Source organism: Ahaetulla prasina, chromosome 10, assembly GCF_028640845.1.
Source record: "Ahaetulla prasina isolate Xishuangbanna chromosome 10, ASM2864084v1, whole genome shotgun sequence".
In the NCBI taxonomy this organism is placed as follows: domain Eukaryota; kingdom Metazoa; phylum Chordata; class Lepidosauria; order Squamata; family Colubridae; genus Ahaetulla; species Ahaetulla prasina.
The window spans coordinates 26,150,218-26,176,478 of NC_080548.1; the positions used below are offsets into that span (position 1 = coordinate 26,150,218).

Sequence of the window (26,261 nt, forward strand, 5' to 3'; positions counted from 1 at the left end):
GCGCAGATAAATAGATGTGTCTTAAGCTCGCGGCGAAAGGTTCGAAGGTCAGGAAGTTGACGGAGTCCTGGGGGAAGTTCGTTCCAGAGGGTGGGAGCCCCCACAGAGAAGGCCCTTCCCCTGGGTGTCGCCAGCCGGCACTGCCTGGCCGATGGCACCCTGAGGAGTCCCTCTCTGTGAGAGCGCACGGGTCGGTGAGAGGTATTCGGTAGCAGCAGACAGTCCCGTAAGTAACCCGGCCCTATGCCATGGAGCGCTTTGAAGATAGTTACCAAAACCTTGAAGCGCACCCGGAAGGCCACAGGTAGCCAGTGCAGTCTGCGCAGGAGAGGTGTCACATGGGAGCCACGAGGGGCTCCCTCTATCACCCGCGCAGCTGCATTCTGAACTAACTGGACTAATCATATTGGTCAGTAGTGAGTTTCACTTACCTTTGCTACCGGTTCGCAAATGTGAGCACGCCCAGCATGCACAGAAAGTCCATGATGACATCCGGGCGAGTGGGTGGAGCCACCTGCCTCTGCCTCCGCTACCAGTTCGCCCGAATCGGGTCGAACAGGTAGCAACCCACCACTGATATTGGTACCTATTAGCATCTCTGGCACCAAATTATAGGTTCTGATTTTGCTTGAAATTTTATGGTGGGGGGAGGAAAAGGGGAAGGCATGGAAACAACTTCCTCTTAATAATCAAGGCTACCGTTATCTTTGTCGGCTGTTTAATTGGAAACCAAAAATCAAATCAAATCTTTATTGTCAGTGCACAACATATGTACAATGAGATTGGTTGAGCTCCATCAGTGCAGCCCCTCCCCCCCCAAAAAACAACAACAACACTACAATTCACAGTGGAGACAGAAAATCTCTAACCCAATAAATCCTATTAACAAATGTAATTATGTAATGCAAGAAATTAAATCTACGTATGTTCTTTTCCGCCACATTTGCACTTCCCGGTACAAAATGACACCCTTGGCAAGTGATTTTAAAAGGGTTTCAGATTTCTCATCAACACAGCGCCTCTTCGAGTCTTCCAAACTTCCTCATTTTGAAGATTTGTGGACTTCAGCTCCCAGAATTCCCCAGCCAGCATGGTGGTGATGAGGAATTCTGGGAGTGGAAGTCCGCAAGTCTCAAAGCTGCCCAAGGTTGGAGACCCCAGTATTAAAGCATTCTTTGACTTTTTTTTTTTTTCAGATTTCCAATTGAGAAATGAAAACAAGGTGTGGCTGCTTTAAGAGTCTATTCAGATGAACTTCAAGCAAATAGCTTCCTGTTTTAATCAGTAGGAGCCTTAAAAAGGGGGGAAGGTAGCAAATTTACATAGGTGAGAGGAGCTGGGCTTATAGACAGCCCCAAATCCTTCTTGGATTTCTACTTGGAAACCGCTCCTAGCTTTTGTGTACGAGACAGAAAAAAAACCCTGAAACTTCTAGCTTTGGGATTTGCTGATGAGATAAGTTTATTGTTACAGGAAAGGTTAGTATACATTTAAGGATTCAAAAGGAAAAAGTTGAGGCCGGATCATTATTACTTTTATTCTACTGTTCTTAAAAGTTGGAAGTTAATGCCTCTTTTTTTTTTAGCCTTTACCCCACATTTCTCTCTTCTGCTTTTCCCCCTTCCTCCCTTCCCCACGATCTTTATTTTCACTTATATTTTATATTTTGACAAATTTGATGTGTGTGTGTGCAAATAAAACAAAATCTTTCTCCCATAGGATAGTAGATAGATAGTACATTCCACAATATGTAGGTAGGTGGGTAAGTAGGTAGAGATAGATAGATAGATAGATAGATAGATAGATAGATAGATAGATAGATAGATAGATAGATAGATAGATAGATAGATAGATGATAGATGGATGATGATAGATAGATAGATAGATAGATAGATAGATATAGATAGATAGATAATAGATAGATAGATAGATAGATAGATAGATAGATAGATAGATAGATAGATAGATAGATAGATAGATAGATAGATAGATGGATGATAGATGGATGATGATAGATAGATAGATGATAGATGATAGATAGATAGATAGATAGATAGATAGATAGATAGATAGATAGATAGATAGAAGACAGATAGATATAGATGACAGATGATAAATAGATATAGATAGATATAGATAGATGATAGATGGATGATGATAGATAGATAGATAGATAGATAGATAGATAGATAGATAGATAGATAGATAGATAGATGATAGATGGATGATGATAGATAGATAGATAGATAGATAGATAGATAGATAGATAATAGATAGATAGATAGATAGATAGATAGATAGATAGATAGATAGATAGATAGATAGATAGATAGATGATAGATAGATAGATAGATAGATAGATAGATAGATAGATAGATAGATAGATGATAGATAGATAGATAGATAGATAGATAGATAGATAGATAGATAGATAGATAGATAGATAATAGATAGATAGATAGATAGATAGATAGATAGATAGATAGATGAGAGATGGTTGACAGATGGATGATAGATGATAGTTGAGAGAGAGAGAGAGAAAGAGATGATAGAGATGCTTGATAGACGGATGGTAGATAGATAGATAGATAGATAGACAAACAGACCCTATACCCTATGTACGTTATATGGCAGATATGGAAATACTGGTAGTCCTCAAGGTACGGCCACAACCGAGCCCAACGTTTATGTTGCTAAGTGAAACATTTGTGGAGGGAGTTTTGCTCCATTTGACAACTTTTCTTGCCACCGTTGTTAAGTGAATCGTTGCATTTGTTAAGTTTGCAACACGGTCCTTACATGAATGTGGATTTCCCCCACTGACTTTGCTGATCGGGAGGTCGCAAAAGCGGGTCACATGACCCAGGGACCCTGCAGCCATCCTAAATGCGAGCCAAGGATCTGAATTTTGATTTCTTGTGATCATGAAGATGCTGCAACGGTTGTGTGAAAAAACGGTCGGAATTCACTTTTTTCCCCAGTGCCGTCGTAATTTTGAACCGTTACTAAATGATCTGTTGTAAGTCAAGGATTAAGTGTATAAATATGAAAAAAATCATTTTTCTAAATAATTTTTTAAAGTCTAAACAGCCCAGAGCAGGGGTCTCCAACCTTGGTCCCTTTAAGATTTGTGGACTTCAACTCCCAGAGTCCCTCAGCCAGCAAAGCAAAGCAAAGCAAAGCAAAGCTGGCTGAGGAACTCTGGGAGTTGAAGTCCACAAGTCTTAAAGGGACCAAGGTTGGAGACCCCTGGCCCAGAGAATATTACATATAGTCCTCTACTTACAACAGTTCATTTAGTGACCGAAGTTACAACAGCACTGAAAAATATGACTTATGACCATTTTTCACACTTACGACCTCTGCACGGCAACCCCAAAATCATGTGTCCAAAAAACTGAGATGTTTGGCAGTTGGTTCGTATTTATGACCGTAAAAAGGTCACGCGATCCCCTTTTTACGACCTTCGCACAAGCAAAGTCAAGGGTGGGGGGGGAAGCCAGAGTCACTTACCAACCGTGCTACCAACTTATCAACTGCAGTGATTCGCTTAACGGCCCCAAAAAGGTCGTAAAACAGGTTCAAAAACTCACGTTCAACCAATATTTTCCCTTAACGACAGATATTTTGGGGCTCAATTGGGGGTTGTAATTCGAGGACGAATCTGTATTCCTGCAAAGAATCCAGGCTGTGCATTAATGAGAAACAAACAAACAAATAAGTCCTAGCCATTTCCCCTCGGCTGCTCAATGGAAAACAGACTCAATTAATGGTCTGAGTCTGAGTCTAACTAATCCCGCACAGCTACATATCTTCTGGTAGGGCCTAAAACAGTCTCTCTTTTGTCTTTAGATCCCATAATGGCAGGTAACGTTTCACAAGCGAAGTCTGCATATGGGATGAGATCATTGGCCTTCCACTCTCATTATTGTGGTCATTGACGGGCCACAGCTTGCCAATGTTTCAGACAAAAGGGGTGGATGTTTTTATTTTGGTGGCTGTTTTTTTTTTTTTAGCCTTAACCTGGAAGATGCCAGAATATATTCACGGCACTGTTTGCAAGTGAAACAGGAACCACATTGGATAGAGGAAATTTCAGAACCGAAGGCAGGGTCACAGAGAAGAGTGAGGGGGCAGCAAAGAGTTACTCTTTCTGTGTCTCTCTATCTCCCTCGAGTGGTTCTTTCAAGTATTGCAGCCCAGGTACAATCTGCTAAGCGCAAACATCTCTTTCAATTGTTACAGAGCTTGTTCTCCTCTGTTCTGGCAAAAAAAAAACAACTTGTTTTTGAATTCAACTTTGATAAACCTTGATTAAGCTGGGTAAGTGTCTGATCTGATCATAATCAATATGATTCATGTCTATTTAAAATATTAGTCTAATTCGTGAGTGAAATCCAGCAGGTTCTGACAGATTCTGATGAACCGGTACCGGAAATTTTGAGCAGTTCGGAAAACCAGCAAATGCCACCTCTGGCTGGCCCCATAGTATGGTGGGAATGGAGATTTTGCAGTATCCTTCCCCTGGAGTGGGATGGGAATGGAGATTTTGCAGTATCCTTCCCCTGGAGTGGGATGGGAATGGGGATTTTGCAGTATCCTTCCCCTGGAGTGGGATGGCAATGGGGATTTTGCAATATCCTTCCCCCAGGAGTGGGATGGGAATGGGGATTTTGCAGTATCCTTCCCCCAGGAGTGGAGTGGGAATGGGGATTTTGCAGTATTTTTCCCTGGAGTGGGGTGGGAATGGGGATTGTGCAATATCCTTCCCCCAGGAGTGGGGTGGGAATGGAGATTTTGCAGTGTCCTTCCCCCAGGAGTGGGGTGGGAATAGGGATTTTGCAGTATCCTTCCCCTGGAGTGGGGAGGGAATGGGGATTTTGCAATATCCTTCCCCCAGGAGTGGGGTGGGAATAAGGATTTTGCAGTGTCCTTCCCCTGGAGTGGGATGGGAATGGAGATTTTGCAATATCCTTCCCCCAGGAGTGGGGTGGCAATGGGGATTTTGCAGTATCCTTCCCCTGCCACGCCCACCAAGCCACGCCCACCAAGCCGCAACACACCTACCAAGCCACGCCCACAGAACCAGTAGTCAAAAAAAATTGGATTTCACCACTGGTCCAATTGGCACGGTTCACCTCCCCTCTGTCAACATGAGTCCGCAGTTATGCGTTAACTACGTCGCACACTGAGCTGTAACATCTGTAACACAACACTCAGATTGTAACGCGGTTTTGACGTTTGGACTATTGCAGGAGCTCGGATAGGTTTAAGCAAGTGATATAAAACTTACTCCCAGGTAATTAGATGATATCCTAAGATTCCAAGCGATGTCTGTGTCCATGGATGATTCTTCCCTGTTCTGAACCTTAAGAGAAATCTATTTAAAAAAAAGGCAATCAAGGTGAGGCTAATAGGGATACAACAGGCCAATAAAGCAGGGGTCTCCAACTTTGGTCCCTTTAAGACTGGTGGACTTCAACCGCCAGAGTTCCTCAGCCAGCTTTGCTGGCTGAGGGACTCTGGGAGTTGAAGTCCACCAGTCTTAAAGGGACCAAGGTTGGAGACCCCCTGCAATAAAGGATTGCTCAAAAAAGTGACAACCTCTGGCCTCTGCCTTGGCAGGAAGCCTAAATGAACATCATCATCATCACCTTTATTGTCACTGCACAACATCTGTACAATGAGATCGGTTGAGCTCCCTCAGTGCACACACAGACCCAACACAATACAACTCACCATGAAGACAGAAAATCCCTAACCTAATAAATCATATTAACAAAACACCCAGTCCTAATGCACCAGTGTGAACCACAGTTGGGTTTCAGCAGGTTCTGACCAATTCTGGAGAACCGGTAGTGGAAATTTTGTGTAGTTCCGAGAACCGGTAGTAAAAATTCTGACTGGCCCCGCTCCCATCTATTCTCTACTTCCTGAGTCCCAGCTGATCGGGAGGAAATGGGGATTTTGCAGTAACCTTCCCCTGGAGTGGGGAGGAAATAGAGATTTTACAGTATCCTTCCCCTGCCACGCCCACCAAGCCACGCCCACCAAGCCATGCCACGCCCACCAAGCCACACCCACAGAACCGGTAGTAAAAAAAATTTGAACCCACCACTGGTATGAATATGTTACACGTTGCGCCGGCCCTGCAAGTCCATCGTACTACGTAGTTATGATGTTATTTCGCATTCAGGCTGGGGAATTCTGGGAGTTGAAATCCATGGGTCTTGGACACACCTGGAATAGAGAGCTAAGCTGTTCCTAGAGAGGCTGTTCCACTTTACACTGCAGGAAGGAGATCACACCTGTTCTCCGTCTTCCCAGAGTAGGAGACCTTAAAGGTACAGGAAGCCAGATCCTGGTTGAATGCTAGGGAGATCTCATCCTAAGGTCAGTTCACCAAGGAAACCCCCCCTCTCCCATCCCTTCACTAATGTATTAGCACCCTGGAATGCTAGCAAAAGCTTGGTTCATTTGCACTCCTGTGGAACAAACTCCAGGTTTGATGACCTCAAGGGCCCCTCCAGTTCTGGTCTTCCTGGATTCCTCTTTGCTGCTTTGTTATTGGCCTCCTCCTGTGGGTCACGCTATCTCGTTCTCTCGATTGGATTATCATTCCTCCCGTCCATCCATTCACTGACAGCCTGGCACTTCAGATACCCTCAATCTATTTGCTTTCTTCCCTCTTCTCCACCCTTCCAGCCCCCTCTGTCCCACAGCCTTATCCCACGCTTGGATTTCCCCAGCTTCAATACTTGTCTGAAACATGTCCTGATTGCATCATCCAGATCTTATGTGCCTTCCCCCCCAACCTTCCTTTTCCTGGAATTCCAGCAAATGTGAGTGCAAAAAACGGTTTTGTTTTCAGTTGGGAGACAAGCAGAGTTTCTCTATAGCATTGTACCCTCAGCCACGATTAAACTGAGTTTAATGTTTCTGATTTAGCACAGCTAGGAAGACAGGGGAAAAGAGGCCCTGCTGCAGGACAGGCCTTCCCTATTGATTAGATTTATATTCCACTTTCGTCACGGCACGTAAAACACTTCCAAATTTTGTCCCAACACAAGCTATGACATGAGACATGCTCGGCAGGGACTTTAGGTGGTGGTTTCAGGCAATGCACCCAACTGCCTTGCGTTTGGCTGACTTGTGGCCGAACCGATAATATTCATAACCAACAACTTATGGTTTATTGGGGCGGCGGTGGGAGTGGGAGTGGGTGGGTCTCCAAACTTGGCAATTTGAAGACTTGTGGACTTTGGCTCCCCAGATTCCTTAGCTGGCTGCGCTAAGGAATTCTGAGATTTGAAGTCCACAAATCTTCAAGTTGCCAAGTTTTGGAGACCCCCACCACCACTTTAAACCTGGCCAATTGTGGTGAGTTGGGTTGTGTTATGGGTACCGGGGCCAAATCGGTCCAAAAAGCACTGATTTTGAGTTTCCATAAAACTGCACCAAGCCCTAGCCAATATTTTAAGCAGTGGTGAAATCCAAATTTTTTTACTACTGGTTCTGTGGGTGTGGCTTGGTGGGCGTGGTATAGCTTGGTGGGCGTGGCAGGGGAAGGATACTGCAAAATCTCCATTCCCTCCCCACTCCTGGGGGAAGGATGCTGCAAAATCTCCATTCCCACCCCATTCTGGGGCCAGCCAGAGGTGGTATTTGCCAGTTCTCTGAACTGCTCAAAATTTCCACTACCGGTTCTCTAGAACCTATCAGAACCTGCTGGATTTCACCCCTGATCTTAACCCAATCCATCCCAGTGCTTCCTGATCGTATGCAAAGTTCAAGAAAGCTCATTGAAATCTTTTCTTTCTAAAGGCAACAGAGAGAGAGAGAGAGAGATCGTCGGCTAAACTCAATAGGAGGAGGAGGAGGACCTGCATGGGTTAGGTAGGGTTAGGTACTTGTATGGGTTAGATGGGACACCACCAGGAGATCCCCCAGCAACAGCCAAACCCGCAAAACACCCACCAAAGAGCCACAGCCAAGTGGCTGTGCGTCGGTGTCCCCACGACGGAGGCTTTTGATTGATTGATTGATTGTATTTCTTTATTTAAACTCCGGGCTCCGTCGATCAAACCTCGGCGGGTCTTCTCCTGGCGAGCCATCCCTTTTCGCACGTTCCCAGGCCAGGACCCGGCTGGGAGATGGATGGGGGCGCTGAAAGACGTGGGGAAACCGCCCACCACCCGAATGAGTCAGAGGCGTGTCCCCCAGGCGGGGCAGCCGGCCGGCCGAGGGATTAGGGGCCCCCCACCCAAGACGTCGGACTTAAAGCACACAGCCCAGGAATGGGGCAGGGACCTGGAAGGCAGCCCAACCCATCCCTGACGCAGGGAAGAGGCCGCCCCTCCCGATTCAAAAGCTTCCCCCGCCAGGCGTGCAACAGCCCCGCTTTCTCGGCCAAGCCAGCTCGGGTCCTGCGCTGGCTGCTCTTCGCAAGCCCCGGCGCTGCAGGTAAGCATTGGCCGGCCGTGGAGGGGGATAGGTCCGCGGGGCCTGGAGAAGGGGAGGGCGAGCTGGGAATCGGGGGTGGGGTGGGGGGCTGGGGACCGGAGCTGATTCCAGCTCAGCGGAGCCGCTTTGGTAGCGGGGTTGAATTTCTTCCATAGCTGTAACAATGGCTGGGAGGGGGGGGGAGAGTAGGGGATGCTGCTGGGTTCTGCAAGCAAACCGTCCCCCACCCCCGCTTTGATTTTGGCGACGATCCGAGTTTGCGGCCGGTGGGTCTGCTTTCAGGGGCTACCCTTAGCCTAGCCAGAGGATGACTGTATCTGCCTCTGAGAGTATGCAGAGTGCGCTTTCTTTCCCCCAGCGCTCTTCCAACCCGGGTTCCGGTCGGTCCCGCACATTTCAGGAATTGGAGCCTGTGGGTTTTTAGAAGCAGACGTCTTAGCCAACGGGAACCAAACGCCCCCCCCAAAAAAACAACAACCTTTAAGCGCCTCTCTCTTCATATAAAATAGATATTAAGTCCAAGTTGAAGCTGAAAACACGAAGCGTCAGCATCTTAAAAATCCACACACACACCCGATCTGCATAGAGAGGCTTAAGGATGCTTGGGGGAAGGTTATTCGACCAAGGTTCATTTGCAAGTTTTTGTGTTTGTGTGTGTGTTGGACTCATCCTTCAGCAACGGGGAAAGTTGTTGCTTGATGGGCGCGTGGAGCAAAATGACGGATTGGGTATCTTGGAACTGCGAGCCTGGATTCATTCATTAAATCCGCGAGCAAAGAATAGGTGTGATCGCTCATGCAAACCGTTCTAGCAGATCCCGGCAAGGAAGCGGGGAAGGCAGGTGAAGGTTATGCACGCTGCTTTTTTTTTTTTTAACAATGGAACCCCCCCCCCCACCCGGAGCCAAAAAGTTATGCTGGCGAGCCGCTATCGCCAGCCCGGGCAGAAGAACCAAAACTCTTGGTTGGGTGGGGAGGGAGATAGGCAGAAATGAATGGGTTGTGTTGAAACCAGAGGCTCCCAATTCCGATCGCGATGCTTGGCAAAGATTGACCAGATGAGCAAAGAGTCCGACTTGATTTTAAGCTGGCTTTGCTTGTTCCCATCGGGGTTCTTTCTTCCGATCTGTGAATTTTATGTATTGCCATGTTTTGTTTTGTTTTTTTGTTTGGTTCAACGTACTTGTGGGTCAAGGTTGGGAATGAAACTTGAAGATCGGTTCTCCAGTAGGCTGCAAAAACCATTTGACACAGCCCACTGACCTAGATCTCAGATAGAATAAAATCGATTTTATTTTAATAGCTCTTCATCCAGGCCTTGGGCAAAGGGGGGAGTGGGAAGTCCGTCCCCTTGATCTATCACATTTTTTTATTTCTATCGCTTATTTTCATTGATTTGGCTGGGTGAGTCTTGTATTCAGAACAGAACAGAAATAACAGAGTTGGAAGGGACCTTGTAGGTCATCTAGTCCAACCCCCGACCCCCCTCCCCCACCTCCGGCCAAGCAGGAGATCGAGATTTCATAGCTGTTTCTTTGTTTGATTGCTGTGAGCCCCTCAGAATCATTCAGTCGTGTGACGTACAAGCTTATTAATCAATTATTATTTTACTTATTAATCTTTCTAAACTGAAATGCCTAGATCAAGGGTGTCAAACTCGATTCCACTGAGGCCCGCATCAGGGTTGTGTTTGACCTCAACCCTGGAGGGGGGGCGGGTGTGGTCAAGGTGGGCACGGCCTGCTCAAAGTCACTCATCAAGGCTCTGTTTTCAGCTGAAATGGCCTCCTGCAGCCCTCTGCCAGCAAAAACGGAGCTGGGGTGGGGTAGGGGCTGTGTGTGGACAGCCCAGACTCTGTTTTTGCTCGCAGAGGGCTGCAGGAGGCCATCGCAACCAAAAACAGGGCTCAGGAGGGCTGTGCGGAGACACCGCAGGCCGGTCCTTCGCTGCTTCCAGGGCGGCCCCTTGGGCCAAATCTAAGCACTACGCGGGCCAGTTCTGGCCCACGGGCCTTGAGTTTGACACCCCTGACCTAGATTGTCTTCTCCTTACCCCTGCTGGCTGGGACAGGTGGCAGCTGTAGTTCAGCCACATCTCAGGAGCTGCAGTTTTGCTATCTTCCTTGCCCCGTTTCTGCTACATCAATATTCTATTCATTTAGAGTAGTGTTTCGCAACTCAGGCCACTTGAAGATGCTGGCTGGGGAATTCTGGGAGTTGGAAGTCCACAGGTCTTCAAATTGCCAGGGTTGGGAAATACTGACTTAGAGGATGGGCTTATGTAGGAGACAGAGTGTGTGATCCCTCTCCATCTGCTTGGTGACTAGTGATCTGCACGTAATCCATTGGACCTGGGAGATTTACCAGTCAAGAAAGCCGCATATAACTATTGGGAGAGATTCTGTGTTGTCATAAAACCTCAAGTTGATTTTGATTCCTGAACAAATCCCTGCAGTTTTCTTGCCAAGGTTTTGCCGAAGTGGCTTGCCATTGCCTCCTTCCTAGGGCTGAGAGGAAGGGACTGGCCCAAAGTCATCCAGCTGGCTTTGTGCCTAAGAAGGGACTAGAAGTCACAATCTCCTAGTTTCTAGCTCTGTGCCTTTAACTAGTACACCCAGCTGGGTCTTATTAAAGCTTTAGAGTAGGGGGCTATATCAACAAGAGCTTTCAAGGTTGACTCAGCCTTCCATCCTTCCGAGGTGAGTAAAATGAGGACCCAGATTGTTGGGGGCCATAGGCTGACTCTGTAAACCACTTAGAGAGGACTGTAAAAGCACTGTAAAGCGGTATATAAGTCTAAGTACTATTGCTATTAGGGAGGTCAAAATGGGACACATAGCTTGGGCCACAGGTTCACCTAGCTAATAAGTCAACACTCCTGAAAGCATGATAAAAAGGTAAAGGTTTCCCTCACACATATGTGCTAGTTGTTCCTAGTCATCTAGGGGCCGGTGCTCATCTCCATTTCAAAGCCGAAGAGCCAATGCTATCCGAAGATGTCATGTGACCGACATGACTAAACGCCAAAGGCGCATGGAACGCTGTTCCCTTCCCACCAAAGGTGGACCCTATTTTTTCTACTTGCGTTTTTTTTACGTGCTTTCGAACTGCTAGGTTGGCAGAAGCTGGGGCAAGGAACAGGAGCTCACCCCATTACGCGGCACGAGGGATTCGAACTGCTGAACTTTCAATCAAGCTCAGTGTCTTAGCCACTGAGCCACTGCATCCCTTGAAAAGCATCCTAGATGACTTCTTATCTTGCAAGTGGGAGGGCCAGAGACTATGGCTCAGACATGGCTACCTCCCGGGTTTAGTGTTGAGCTCAGTGAAGATCCGTGTTCCTCTTGGCTCAGAGTTTGCAATTTTGCCCGATTTAGTAACAAGGCTGCCCAAGGCATGTTGCTATGGAATTCTCCCATAACAACACACAGTCAGCTCTTTCATCTCCTCCCGGTATGTTTGTTCACATGACTGTCCAAATGCACGCATTGGTGCACAGCTGGTCACGTGTGCTTCCCACCCAGCCCCGATGATGTCGTAAGTGCATGTGGTGGTTTGGCAATAGGAGAAGTTGAGACTCGGGTCAGAAAAAGTGGAACTCTGTCTTCAAGAGCCTCATAAAAAAGCTGCAGAACCAGTTTGGTCTAGTGGTTAAGGCATCAGGATAGAAAGTGGGAGATGGTGAGTTCTAGTCCCATCTTAGGCGTGAAAGCCAGCTGGGGGACTTTGGGCCAATCGGCCGAGGCTGTAAGTTCTAGTTCCGCAATAGGCACGAAAGCTGATTGGATGATTGGGCCAATCATCAGGAGACTGGGAGTTCTAGTGCCCATCTTAACCATGCAACCTGGCTGGGTGACTTTGGGCCAATCACTGGAGACGGTGAGTTCTAGTTCCACATTAGACACAAAAGCTGATTGGATTACTGGGCCAATCATCAGGAGACTGGGAGTTCTAGTGCCCATCTTAACCATGATGGGCTGGCTGGGTGACTTTGGCCAATCACTGGAGACGGTGAGTTCTAGTTCCACATTAGACACGAAAGCTGATTGGATTACTGGGCCAATCTCTGGAGATAGTGAGTTCTAGTTCTGCAATAGGCCCGAAAGCTGATTGGATGACTCGTCCAATCACCAGGCGACTGTGAGTTCTAGTCCCACCTTAGCCATGAAAAGCTGGCTGGATGACCTTGGCCCAGTCATTGTCTCTCAGCCCAACTCACCTCACTGGATGGTGGTTGTGGGGGAAAAAAACAGGAGGAGGAAGGGGTGATGGATATGTCGGCTATCTTGAGTTATTTACAAGAAACAATAAAGGCAGGATACAAATTGAGTAAAATAAGACGAAACTCTTCCAAGATTTTGTCCTCATGGTGATTCCTGCTCTGCTCAGGAGTAAATCCCAAAAGATAACATGCTCTTAGTCTTTTGATTGCCCTTATTGATTGACATCATTTTGGGATTTCTGCTCCTACCTGGTCCACCTTCTTCCAAAGACGGTCTGTTCCCACCCCTAGCATGGGATTACCGCCACGTTCAAGGCCAGCTCACAACCTTTCGTCCCAGGTAATCCTTGACTTAACAACCATTCATTTAGTGACCGTTCAAAGCTACAACGGCTCTGGAAAAAAAAGTGAGTTGTGACCACTTTTCACACTTAACGACCGTCGCAGTATCCCCATGGTCACTTGGTCAAAAGTCAGACGCTTGGTCCATACTTATGACGGTCACAGTGTCCCGGGATCATGTGATCCCTTTTTTTTGGTGACCTTTTCTGACAAACAAAGTCAATGGGGGTTCACTTAACAACCGTGCTGCTAATTCAAGCACTGCAGAGGTTCACTTAACAACGGCGGGGGGGAAAGGTCATAACATGGAGGCAAAACTCGACAACGGTCTTGCTTAGCAGCGGAAAGGCTGGGCTCTGCTGTGGTCGTAAGTCAAGGACGACTTGCAATTGTTTCTAAAATCATTCTGTCTGTTACATGAGACGAACCGAAGGGTTGTTCGTTTTTTTCCACCAGAGGCAGAAAATCCATCAATCGTCTCTGCCCAAAAAACATAAACCGTGATAAACTATTTAACCATGTTTGGTTTGCTTTTTTCACTTTTGCTACTCACCTAGGTGCTGGCCAGGGGATGTGGTGGCTCAGTGGCTAAGACGCTGAGCTTGTCGATCGAAAGGTCGGCAGTTCAGCGGTTCGAATCCCTAGCACCGCGTAACGGGGTGAGCTCCCGTTATTTGTCCCAGCTCCTGCCAACCTAGCAGCTCGAAAGCACAAAAGCGCAAAAAAATGCAAGTAGAAAAATAGGGACCACCTTTGGTGGGAAGGTAACAGCCTTCTGTGCGCCTTTGGCATTGAGTCATGCCGGCCACATGATCACGGAGACATCTTCAGACAGCGCTGGCTCTGCGGCTTTGAAACGGAGATGAGCACCGCCCCCTAGAGTCAGGAACGACCAGCACATATGTGCAAGGAGAACCTTTACCTTTACATAACATAACATATAACATAACATCAGAGTTGGAAGGGACCTTGGAGGCCTTCTAGTCCAACCCCCTGCCCAGGCAGGAAACACCATCTCAGTCAGATGATTATCCAACATTTTCTTAAAAATTTCCAGTGTTGGAGCATTCACAACTTCTGCAGGCAAGTCGTTCCACATATTAATTGTTCTAACTGTCAGGAAATTTCTCCTTTACCTTTAGGTCCTGCCCAAGGCAGCCGTTTTATCTTAATGGTTAGGGCCGGCCCTGCCCCATAAAAATACGATTGTGCCCTGAATGGTGAATGCAGAAAAAAGAGAGATTTTGATACTGTCTCGGGAAGGGTTAAGCAAGAAAGAACCCACACACGTGTATGTACAAGTGGTAATAACACATACCATCTCAATACTTTGCCGTTTATTTATTCAGTGACCCATGGCTGCCAATGGCTCTGATTCGGAGAAACGCCCCTTTCGTTGGCTCTGTAAATATATTTTTAACAGCTTTGTTCTGAGACCGTGCCAGGAAATTAGCTTAGGGATGCTTGGGGTGGGCGCAGCCTGGAAAGGAGGAACCCACCCAGGCTGGGAGGGGAGCATCTCAACCCTTTTCCCTAATGGAAAATCCTAATGGCACCTTCTCCTTGTGGCTCAACACAGGAAGAATAGCAATAGCACTTAGACTTGTTGTTGTTGTTTGTTGTTGTTAGTTGCGAAGTCGTGTCCGACCCATCGCGACCCCATGGACAACATTCCTCCAGGCCTTCCTGTCCTCTACCATCCTCTGGAGTCCATTTAAACTCATGCCTACTGCTTCAGTGACTCCATCCAGCCACCTCGTTCTCTGTTGTCCCTTTCTTCTTTTGCCCTCAATCTTTCCCAGCATTAGGCTCTTCTCCAGTGAGTCCTTCTTTCTCATTAGGTGGCCAAAATATTTCAGTTTCATCTTCAGGATCTGGCCTTCTAAAGAGCAATCAGGGTTGATCTCCTCTAGAACTGATTTGTTTGTTCACCTTGCAGTCCAAGGGACTCGCAGGAGTCTTCTCCAGCACCAGAGCTCAAAGGCCTCGATTCTTTGGCGCTCAGCTGTTGTAGAAGGAAGAGACACAAGCCAGCTCCTCCGGGAAGGAAGGTCTTATGGTCCAACCTTCGCAGCCATACATTGCAACTGGGAAAACCACAGCCTTGACTATATGCATTTTTGTTGGCAGGGTGATGTCTCTGCTTTTTAGTATGCTGTCTAGATTTGCCATAGCTTTCCTCCCCAGTAGCAAGCAGTCTTGGCTGCAGTCCCCATCTGCGGTGATCTTGGAGCCCAGGAAAATAAAATCTGTCACTACCTCCATTTCTTCCCCATCTATCTGCCACTTAGACTTATATACCGCTTTACAGCCCTCTCTAAGCAGGTTACAGACTCAGCCTATTGCCCCCAACAATATTGGCTCCTCATTTTACCCACCTCGGAAGGATGGAAGGCTGAGTCAACCTTGAGCCTGGTGAGATTTGAACAGCCAAATTGCAGGCAGCCAGCAGAAGTAGCCTGCAGTACTGCACTATAACCACTGCGCCACCGTGGCTCAAGAATAATTGCAAGTTGCTTAGTAGTTGGATGGTTGAGCTTCAGTTGAAATAATTCCACCATGTTTTAAATAGCCAGTTCAGTCACGAAGGGTTTTGTACGTGTATGAAGCCAGAGTTGTTTCTAATCATGGTTGAAAGAGGCTGGGGTGGTCTCATGTACAACCATGTTAGACAGCCATAAATCACGATTTACGGATGGGAGTTTTACACCTACGAACCACCTAAATTACCCTTCACCCTTTAGTGAAGTCGGCCATGTGTGTTTGTGAGACACGATTTATGATTTAGTATGGGATGGGGGTGTGATCCAATCCATAGTTAAATTCAACGACACAGCAAAATGTCTCAGAATCCCTCGGCCAGCAGTTTACTGAGGTGTCGGTTGAAGATCGTATTCTGCATCTTTGATGTCCTTGGAAGACGGCACCCTGGGTCTGTTCCTGCCCATAAATATTTAATCCGTATCATAAAAACACATTATTGAGTGGTGCAGTGGCGTAGAGGTGGAGCTCTCGCCTCACAATCAGGAGGCTGTGAGTTCGATCCTAGGTAGAGGCAGGTATTTCTCTCTCTGGGCACAAGGTAAATATATCTGCTGGACAAAAAACTCCGCATTGGCAACAGGAAAGGCATCCGGCCAGTAAGTGCTAAGCTCCAATCTGTTGCCCAGACTCCACCCCGCAAGAGATTATGGGTTCATTAAAAGAAGATGATAAAAACTGAGATTACTCACTTCCCTGTTTGTTTGTTTTTCTCCCTAGGGATGGATGTTTCCAAAGCCACCAAATTTTTTGTCTCGACGGGACGTCGGATCATCACCATTGGCTTCGCCTTGCTCATATTATCAGTGCTGGCATGGGCCTACATTAAGGGCATCCAGCTGGTCTCTGACCAATACCACATCATGGCCTTTGGTCTCTACGGAGCCTTCCTCACCTTCCACCTCATCATCCAAAGCTTCTTCGCTTTCCTGGAGCACAAGAGGATGCGGAGGGACTCGCTGTCGTGCAGCTACACCAAGTCGGTGGCCCTCACCATCTCGGCTTATCAGGAGGACCCAGCCTACCTCCGCGAGTGCCTTCAATCGGTCAAGGCAACCCTGTATCCCCCGGAGAAACTCCGGATCATCATGGTGGTGGATGGGAACAGCAACGAGGACCGATACATGATGGATATGTTCCGAGAGGTCTTCGCTGGAGAAGATGTGGGCACTTTTGTTTGGGAGAACAACTACCACCACCAACCTCAGTTGGATATGGAGAAAGGGGGCAGTGGTTACCAGACGGGGGATGAGCCCTCCGTCTACACCGAGATTGATATGGAAGATCCCGGCCAACTGGTGGTGGAAGAACTGATCCGCACCAAGAGATGTGTCTGCATCATGCAAAAATGGGGTGGGAAACGAGAAGTCATGTACACGGCCTTCAAGGCCCTTGGGAATTCAGTCGACTACGTTCAGGTACCCAACTTTTTATTATTATTATTCTTTTATAGGGCTGGGAGGTGGGTGACATGATAGCAGGGTTCCAATATCTCAGGGGCTGCCACAAAGAAGAGGGAGTCAAACTATTCTCCAAAGCAGGGGTCTCCAACCTTGGTCCCTTTAAGACTTGTGGACTACAACTTTCAGAGTCCCTCAGTCAGCAAAAGCTGGCTGAGGAACTCTGGGAGTTGAAGTCCACAAGTCTTAAAGGGATCAAGGTTGGAGATCCCTGCTCCAAAGCACCTGAGGGCAGGACAAGAAGCAATGGGTGGAAACTAATCAAGGAGAGAAGCAACCTAGAACTAAGGAGAATTTCCTGACAGACAGTTAGAATCCGTGGAACAACTTGCCTCCGGAAGTTGTGAATGCTCCAACACTGGAAGTTTTTAAGAAGAGGTTGGATAACCATTTGTCTGAAGTGGTGTAGGGTTTCCTGCCTAAGCAGGTGGTTGGACTAGAAGACCTCCAAGGTCCCTTCCAACTCTGTTATTCTAAATATTCTCTCTCTCTTCCACTTTGAAAGGCCCAGGCTTCTTCATGGCAAATTATCCTCAACAACCACTTTGCAAATTTTGTATAATTGCATGATTGGCCCCAGATTTGCCCAATCTGGGCAATTTAAGGGCCTGAAATACACTTTGAGGAAATGCCCATCAAAGGAATGTCACCAATATCTCAGGGGCTGCCCCAAAGAAGAGGGAGTCAAGCTATTCTCCAAAGCACCTGAGGGCAGGTCAAGAAGCAATGGGTGGAAACTAATCAAGGAGAGAAACAACTTAGAACTAAGGAGAAATTTCCTGACAGTGAGAACAATTAATCAGTAGAAAAACTTGCCCCCAGAAGTTGTGGATTCTCCAACACTGGAAGTTTTTAAAGAAGATGTTGGATAAGCATTTGTCTGAAGTGGTGTAGAGTTTCCTGCCTAAGCAGGGGGTTGGACTAGAAGACCTCCAAAGTCCCTTCCAACTCTGTTATTCTATTCTATTCTATTCTATTCTATTCTATTCTATTCTATTCTATTCTATTCTATTCTATTCTATAGCACTATGGTATTTATCTCACCTTCCATGTGAAGAGCTTGAGGTATAATACGGTCTATTCCCCTTCAATTTTTTCCTTTCTGGAAAACTAACAGATAGTGACTCATCCCAAAACATACACTGGCCTTCAGAGATAAGTAGAGATTTGAACTCCAGATCAACATCTTATCCCAACATTCTTTAACGAGCCTCTTCCAGATGTCCTGGCAAATTAACCCTGCCATCTGATCATGTCTGGGCATATTGGGATTTATAGTTTGGCACATCCGGAAGGTACATGGTTGAGGAAATTGTCTCTAACCATTATTCTTCCTCCAAGCACCTAATTGTTTATTGGTCTGGAAAGTTGCGTATCTTCCATCTGCTGTTGTTGGGCTATGATTTTTTTAAAATCATTTCATTAATTACAAGGTCTAGGATTTCAGATTCTAGCGTGGTAATTATGTAAGGGCTGGCAGCCCACCAATTTGCCACCGTGCCCAGCCATTACAGTTGGAAACTAAAATGCTTCCAACAAACTTTTAGGTGATGGCACTTCACTGACCTTGACTTGATCTCCCCCCAAAAAAACAAAGCTTCATGAATTACTTTCCATAGGACGTCTTCCTTTTTAATCTCTTCAGCCCCTTTATAGTTAGCCCTGTAATCTTGATTTTCTGGAAAACCAATCACGCATTTCCTCATTTGCGTATGCAAGGTTAGATAGCTTTCATTCCCACTCTACCGATGGGGCAAGTGAGGAAGTAAACTGTTATCTTTTTAAGTCAATCAGCAACTGTTATACATAAGATAGGTTGCACTTGGTTGTTTACTAGACCAGGGCTCTCCCAACCTTGGCAGCTTTAAGACTTGTGGACTTCAGCTCACAGAGTTCCAATATCTCAGGGGTTGCCACAAAGAAGAGGGAGTCAAACTATACCCCAAAGCACCTGAGGGCAGGACAAGAAGCAATGGGTGGAAACTAATCAAGGAGAGAAGCAACTTAGAACTAAGGAGAAATTTCCTGACAGTTAGAACAATCAATAAGTGGAACAACTTGCCTGCAGAAGTTGTGAAGGCTCCAACACTGGAAATTTTTAAGAAAACATTGGATAACCATTTGTCTGAAATGGTGTAGGGTTTCCTACCTAGGCAGGGGGTTAGACTAGAAGACCTCCAAGGTCCCTTCCAACTCTGTTATTATGTATTAGTTCAATTCTGGGAGTTGAAGTCCACAAGTCTTAAAGTTGTCAAAGTTGGAGTTCCTGTACTAGACCAGGGGTCTTCAACCTTGGTCCCTTTGTGGACTTCAACTCCCAGAGTTCCTCAGCCAGCTTTGCTGGTTGAGGGACTCTGGGAGTTGAAGTCCACAAGTTTTAAAGGGACCAAGGTTGGAGACCCCTATACTAGACAATGCACTTCCATGGGATCATAATTGTTGCAAATGGAACGGGCTGTGACAATAAGCTTGGGAGACAGGAGGAAGGTCCACAAACTTGGCAACTGTCGGGGTTCCAAGTAATACCCCTAACGAAAGAAGACTTCCAAGCTAGACATTCCTCAAATCCTTAAATTAAGACTTGTGGACTTCAACTCCCAGAATCTCCCAGCCAACACTGCTGGCTGAGGAATTCTGGGAGTTGAAGTCCATAAGTCTTTAAAGCTGCCATGTTTGGAGACCTAGATAATGGTCTGATAAAAGACATTTGAGTCCAAAGCAGAAATGGGGTTAGAGAAAAGATCTCAGAAGGGGTCTAATTCTGTGGAAAGTAAAGACAAGGGAAAGTCCTTTTAGACTTGCAAGATTCTATATCTCCCTTTACAATAAAAGTAGTATTAGTACTCATGGCTTTGACTTCCTGTGGAAACCACCCTTAATTTTCCAGAGAACTACTACTGTCTAAGCTAGTGATGGCCAAACTTTTTGCTGTCGTGTGCCAAAAGCAGGGGGGGCATGCATGCCCACACCCATAATTCAAAGCGCCCCATCCCCACACATGCATGCATGATACCCCCCGCACTCCCCCCGCTTTTGGCACGATGGTGGGCCCAGTAGGCCCATTTTTCACTTACTCATGCTCCAGAGGCTTTCTGGGAGCCTGGGGAGGGCAAAAATGGCCTTCCCCACCCTTCTAGAGGCCCACCGGATGCCAGAAACGACCTTTTTCCCAACTTCCGGTGAAACCAGAAGTCCCGTCTCTTTGCTCTCCGCAGGATCCAGAGGCTTTCTAGGAGCCTGGGGAGGGTGAAAACGGCCTTCCCCACCCACCTAGAGGCCCACCGGATGCCAGAAACAGCCTTTTTCCCAACTTCCGGTGGAACCAGAAGTCCCGTCTTTTTGCTCTCCGCAGGATCCAGAGGCTTTCTAGGAGCCTGGGGAGGGTGAAAACGGCCTTCCCCATCTCACCAGAGGCCCTCTGGAGGCCGGAAACAGCCTGTTTTCTGATTTCTGGTGGGCCCGGAAGGCCCGAAAATCAGCTGGCCGGCGTGCACATGCATGCTGGAGCTGAGCTAGGGCAACGCTCGTGTGCCCACCGATATGGCTCCATGTGCCACGTGTGGCACGTGTGTCCTCGGTTCACTATCACGGGTCTAAGCTGTAGTTCTTCCTCCTGACTCCCAAGATTCTTCTCGAGTATCTATGTGTTCCTCTGATCTTGTTTTGCCCTTTGGGCTGGCTTGTCCATGTATGTACGCCACATTTTACGGCAACCAAGGGATGTTCCCAAATCAGTTGATGCTTCTTCGTCTCCTGCGGAGGACCGAAGGCTAGAAAAGAAGAGGTCAAACTGTACAATCCTTCTGGACCCAGGCTCTAGGTTCCAGCAATATCAGATCTTCTTGACAAGTTGATGGGGTGTTTTTAGACTAAACTCTTGGCTTCTCCCAGGTCTGTGACTCCGACACCAAGCTGGAACCAGAAGCAACGGTAGAACTGGTGAAGGTGCTGGAGTCCAACGAACGCTACGGGGCCGTTGGTGGAGACGTCAGGATCCTCAACCTTTCCGACTCCTACATCAGCTTCATGAGCAGTCTGCGCTACTGGATGGCTTTCAACATTGAGCGGGCCTGCCAGTCCTATTTCAACTGTGTCTCCTGCATCAGTGGTCCCTTAGGTAAGGCTTCCGCCTGTAAATAATGTCTTAAGTCCTTTCTCTGAAGAAGCCATGAAGCGATATTGGAAAGATTAATGCATTTCCCTGATCTTCTGAATTTTTTTTTAAAAAAATCTTACCCCTTCTTTTTTATTGGTTGCATCAGGTCTGTATCGGAATGACCTCCTACAGCAGTTTTTGGAATCCTGGTACAATCAGAAGTTCCTTGGAACGCACTGTACCTTTGGGGACGATAGACACCTCACCAACAGAATGTTGAGCATTGGCTACGCCACCAAGTAAGGATAATCTGAGTTATCTGATGGAATATAGGAACTCCATATGGAGTGAAACGTGAGACGTCTGTTGAGGTAGTTCTTTTAGGGCAGCGGTCAGCAACCTGCGGCTCTGGAGCCGCATGTGGCTCTTTCACCCCTCTGCTGCGGCTCCCTGTCACTCAAAATACGCATCACAACCACCAATGTGCGACACCCGCCGGCACGCGATTTATTGAGCTTTTCAATCCCCGGTAGGCCAACCATGGATGAATCCAAGAAAAGAAAAAAGTTTCAGAAGAAAACGGAACATTTAATTCAACTACATATGCAAGTTTTGAGGCCGTTCAAGAAATAGTCAGGCACGGGAAGGGTTTTGTGGCTCCCGGTGTTTTCTTTTGTGTGGGAAACGGGTTCAAATAGCTCTTTGAGTGTTTAAGGTTGCAGACCCCTGATTTAGGATGCTAATTTTTTTTACAAGTAGGACTTCCCATTTCAAACACTTGACTTCATTTATGAAGTCCTCCAGATATGGCTTTCTGACTTACAGCGGAGTTTTGTTTTTTTTCAACCTGGGCAAGTTTAAGAGAGGTGGACTTCAACTCTCAGAATTCCTCACCCAGCATGGCCTTCTTAAACTTCCCCAGGTTGAGAAATACGGACTTACAGGGTTGTTGTTAAACACAGAGACAGGCCTTTGGGAGCAATTAAAGAATCTGAAGAAATCTTGTGAATTTATTGAAGCTTTGTCTTTTTAACTGACACTGGTAGCAGCCTTTGTAGGTACTATTATATCAAGCTACAAGCTAAATTTAGGGTTGTCCTATCTTTTCCAGTGTTTGGTACTGAGCTTATTTAATATATCTTTGCCCAAGATGTATTATAATAGAATAATAATATTCCTATTAAAGTGTTATGTTAGGAAATCAAATTGATTCACACTTGAATTACTTAAGCTTCTGGCTGTGCACTTAACACCCACACAATACTTTTTGGTATCCCCAGTTTGTTCATGAATTGCTATGTTCATACAATATGATCAATTTTGGATAATGAACTTAATTTCTGCTTTTATATAAGATGCTTTGTCCAAATCGAGAAACTCTATTATGAACATAATATGAAAATGGAGTTCTGCGGTTTGCAGAGACAAAGGCTGAATTTCCGTAACATCTTGAACCACAGATTTTCCCAACCCCTTTCCACCTAGTTCAGTGTGTTGTGTACAAATACAGACAGAAAATAATGTTTTCATGGCCGTTCTCTCGTTTTCATACAACGATAACCTCACGAGGAAGAACAGGGGGTGGGGGGGGGATCTCCAAACTTGGCAACTTGAAGACTTGTGGACTTCAATTGCCAGAATTCCACAGCCAGGATGCCCAGGCGGGGGGAGAATTCTGGGAATTGAAGTCCGCAAGTCATCAAGTTGCCAGTTTGGAGATCCCTGAGGTCACATTATCCTTCCCACTTTGGAGAACTGCAGGAATGAGATGGATTTCTTGGGCCAAATTTCGCCGTGTTGTCCTCCAGTTCCCACGGCAGGTATTTTAGACACCAAGGTTTTCATTAGAAAGATAGGGCTGGAAGAGACCTTGAAAGTCTTCTATCACCCCCCCTCTGCCAAAGACGGGAGACCCCACACCTGTGATGGTGAACCTATGGCACGCATGCCACAGGTGGCACATCTTCCCATGGAGTGAAGCAAGTTTTTTAGTTCTGCAGCTGTTATCATGTGAAACCAAGATTGAAGGATGGCTTCTATGAACTGGGTTTTATTGCTGGGTCACTTCTGACTAACAAGTTTCTTTAGTCGGCTCCATAGATTTTCAATTGGGTTAAGGTCTGGGTTATTCCCAGGCCATTCCAGTAGTGGAATATCTTAAAACTCCAAAAAAAAAAAAAAGTGGTATTATTAGCCATCAAACCTCAAAAATACACTTTTCCCAAAAGGTTTCCACAATTTTGGCCACTCCTGTAGTGTAGCCATGATCAGGAAAGGACCAGTGCAGGAATCAAATCGAGTTGTGTCTTGTTCCTCCTGGGGTTAATCTTTGCCTCCTTTCCTTGTGCCAGATATACAGCTCGTTCCCGCTGCTACTCGGAGACCCCGTCCTTATTCCTACGTTGGCTGGCTCAGCAAACCCGTTGGACCAAGTCATACTTCCGGGAATGGCTCTACAACGCCCTCTGGTGGCACCGGCATCACCTCTGGATGACTTACGAGTCGGTAGTCTCCGGCATCTTCCCTTTCTTCGTCACGGCCACGGTCCTGCGTCTCTTCTATGGGGGCAACCTGTGGGACGTGCTGTGGGTCTTGCTCTGCGTCCAGCTGGTGGCCTGCGTGAAGGCCCTTTACGCATGTTGGCTGAGAAGCAACCCGGTCATGCTCTTCATGTCCCTCTATGCCGTCCTCTACATGGGAGGTCTACTTCCGGCCAAGTATTTCGCCATCTTGACTATGAACAAGAGCAGCTGGGGGACCTCTGGACGGAAGAAAATGGTCGGCAACTACATGCCTCTGCTACCCGTTTCCATCTGGGGTCTTCTTCTGTTAGGAGGCCTGGTCTACACGATCTACCAAGAGGCCTTGGCTGACTGGACGACGGAAGCCAAACAAGCTGAGATCTTGTATCTGCTCGCCGGCTTGGCCATCTACTTGGGCTATTGGACATTCATGGTCATGCTTTACTGGGTATGGATTCGGAAGTGTTGCCGGAAGCGAATGGACCTCTACAGCCTGGAGGTATGAGCAGGGAAGAAGGCGAAGATCTCCAGATTCCCTAGATTCCCATCGAAGCTGTAGCGGTACGGGAGCAGCTTCACCGAAGGATCTTCTTGCAGGGTCAGAACTAAAAGAGTTTCTCATTCAAAGTGAGGGAGGGAAGCCGATTCTTCCCCTCTCTTGAGTCTTTTAAACTCAAAGTGTCTCTTGTTCAGGCTGAAGTTTTAGACTCCTTGGTTCTCTTCGCGAATCCAGGGTGGAACCAGATGATGGTACAGGAGCTGTGAGGGGAGGGGGAAGGTATGTATGTTTGTATGTGTGTGTGTGTGTGTATGCTTCTCAGGGAGGGTATTTATTTTATCCAGCAAAAGGCGAGAGGGGGGTACCTCGCTTGTCCTCTCGGTTCTCCTGTCCTGATGAATGTTTTCCGATCTGAAATTTATTTATGACTGCTAAGTCTTCTCCATTCCAGGGGTGCTTCTCTAGTACCCAGGTACTTTTTTTTTTTTTTGACTCGCGACCACCTCTCGGATGGAGCCACCGGGTGATGCCCCCACACGAGGGTGTGGACTGCACAGGGGACACACATCGAATTGCACTGAAATGCTGGTGCCACAGCCACTGAAGGCCAAGGCGGGAATGTTGCGTCCATCGCTCACCCGTTGAAGTTCTCCTGGCGGATTTGGCAGGAAAGAACAGGCCTTGCTGCGAAAAACAGGGAGAGCGGTGAGGGGGAGGGAAAACCCTCACTTTACCGCAAGCTAAAATCGTATATATATATATATATTTGCATCTACGAATGCTAACGTAATTTTAAAACAGTTGTTTGTGGCCCTTTTTTTTTGCCAAATGAAAATAATAATAATAATAATTCGCCTTAGGCTTTGTGAAGACTTGATTACAAAAGAAACACCAACATTTACAATTTTGGGACAAAAGCTGGAAAATTCTGCCCTCCTTGATTCTTTTTTTTCTCCCGGAAAGACAGCCGATGGGTGGGTCAAATTCGCACCCACTACCTCTTTTTTTGTGTGGGGAGGGGAGGGACGCAATATTGTCTTGGTTGGAATTTGAGGGACATCTTTCTTACAGGAAAAAGAAGGACTTGAAGTTATTTATTTGCCATATTTTAATAATGAAAAGGAGGGCTATTTAATTTTTTTTTTTTTTAAACGTTGAATGATGATGTAAAAAAAAAAAAGTTTTATAAGCGATGTAAAAAATAAAACACTATTTATTTTATAAAATCCCTTTCGTGGTGTTTTATCCTAATATATATTTTTTCCCCCTCAGGCAGGGCAAATGTTATGAACCAGCAGCTGGTTGAATACATCTGTTATACCAGGGGTCTCCAACCTTGGCAACTTTAAGACTTGTGGACTTCAACTCCCAGAATCCCTCAGCCAGCTTTGCTGGCTGAGGGATTCTGGGAGTTGTAGTCCACAAGTCTTAAAGTTGCCAAGGTTGGAGACCCCTGCGTTATACAATAAAACGCAGAAAGTACACTAAGTACCTTGGGTAATCCTTGACCTACAACAGTTCATTTCGTGACAGTTCAAAGTTACAACAGCACTCAGAAATAATGACTTATGACCGTTTTTCACACTTACGACCATTACAGCATTCCCCATGGTCACGCGATCAAAATTCAGATACCTGGCAACTGACTCACATTTATGACGGTTGCAGTGTCCCGGGGGGGGGGGTATCATAGGATCCCCTTTTGCGTCCTTCTGATGAGCAAACTCAATGGGAAAGCTGGGTTCACTTAACAACTGTGTTACGGAGGTAAGTATTACAGTGGTTCACTTAACAACGGTGGAGAGAAAGGCTGTAAAATGGGTCAAAATTCACTTGACTAACTGTCTCGCTCAGCCCCAAAAATGTGGCCGTATGTTGAAGATTACCTACAATTCATGTTGCTCGCAGCAAAAAAACAAAACAAAACCAGCAACGAAACCATCCTAACACCATTCAAAGATCTCTTTTAGAATTTAGAATAACAGAGTTGGAAGGGACCTTGGAGGTCTTCTAGTCCAACCCCCTGCTTAGGCAGGAAACCCTACACCACTTCAGAAAAATGGTTATCCAACATCTTCTTTAAAAACTTCCAGTGTTGGAGCATTCACAACTTCTGCA

General features: G+C 46.5%; 1 protein-coding gene across 2 annotated transcripts; it reads left to right on the plus strand.

Moving 5' to 3' along the window:
• The first annotated feature begins 6,804 nt into the window (after positions 1-6,804).
• On the plus strand, positions 6,805-25,327 carry HAS1 (hyaluronan synthase 1). 2 transcript variants are annotated; one of them, XM_058195582.1, is made up of 5 exons: positions 6,805-6,842; positions 16,287-16,984; positions 20,918-21,143; positions 21,289-21,421; positions 23,474-25,327. In XM_058195582.1, exons 2-5 carry the CDS (start codon positions 16,289-16,291, stop codon positions 24,147-24,149), a joined length of 1,731 nt encoding a protein of 576 aa, XP_058051565.1. In that variant the 5' UTR covers positions 6,805-6,842; positions 16,287-16,288; the 3' UTR covers positions 24,150-25,327. The 2 variants fall into 2 exon arrangements, with proteins under 2 accessions (XP_058051565.1, XP_058051564.1); XM_058195581.1 differs by lacking the exon at positions 6,805-6,842 and adding an exon at positions 8,286-8,463.
• The last annotated feature ends 934 nt before the right edge of the window (positions 25,328-26,261 follow it).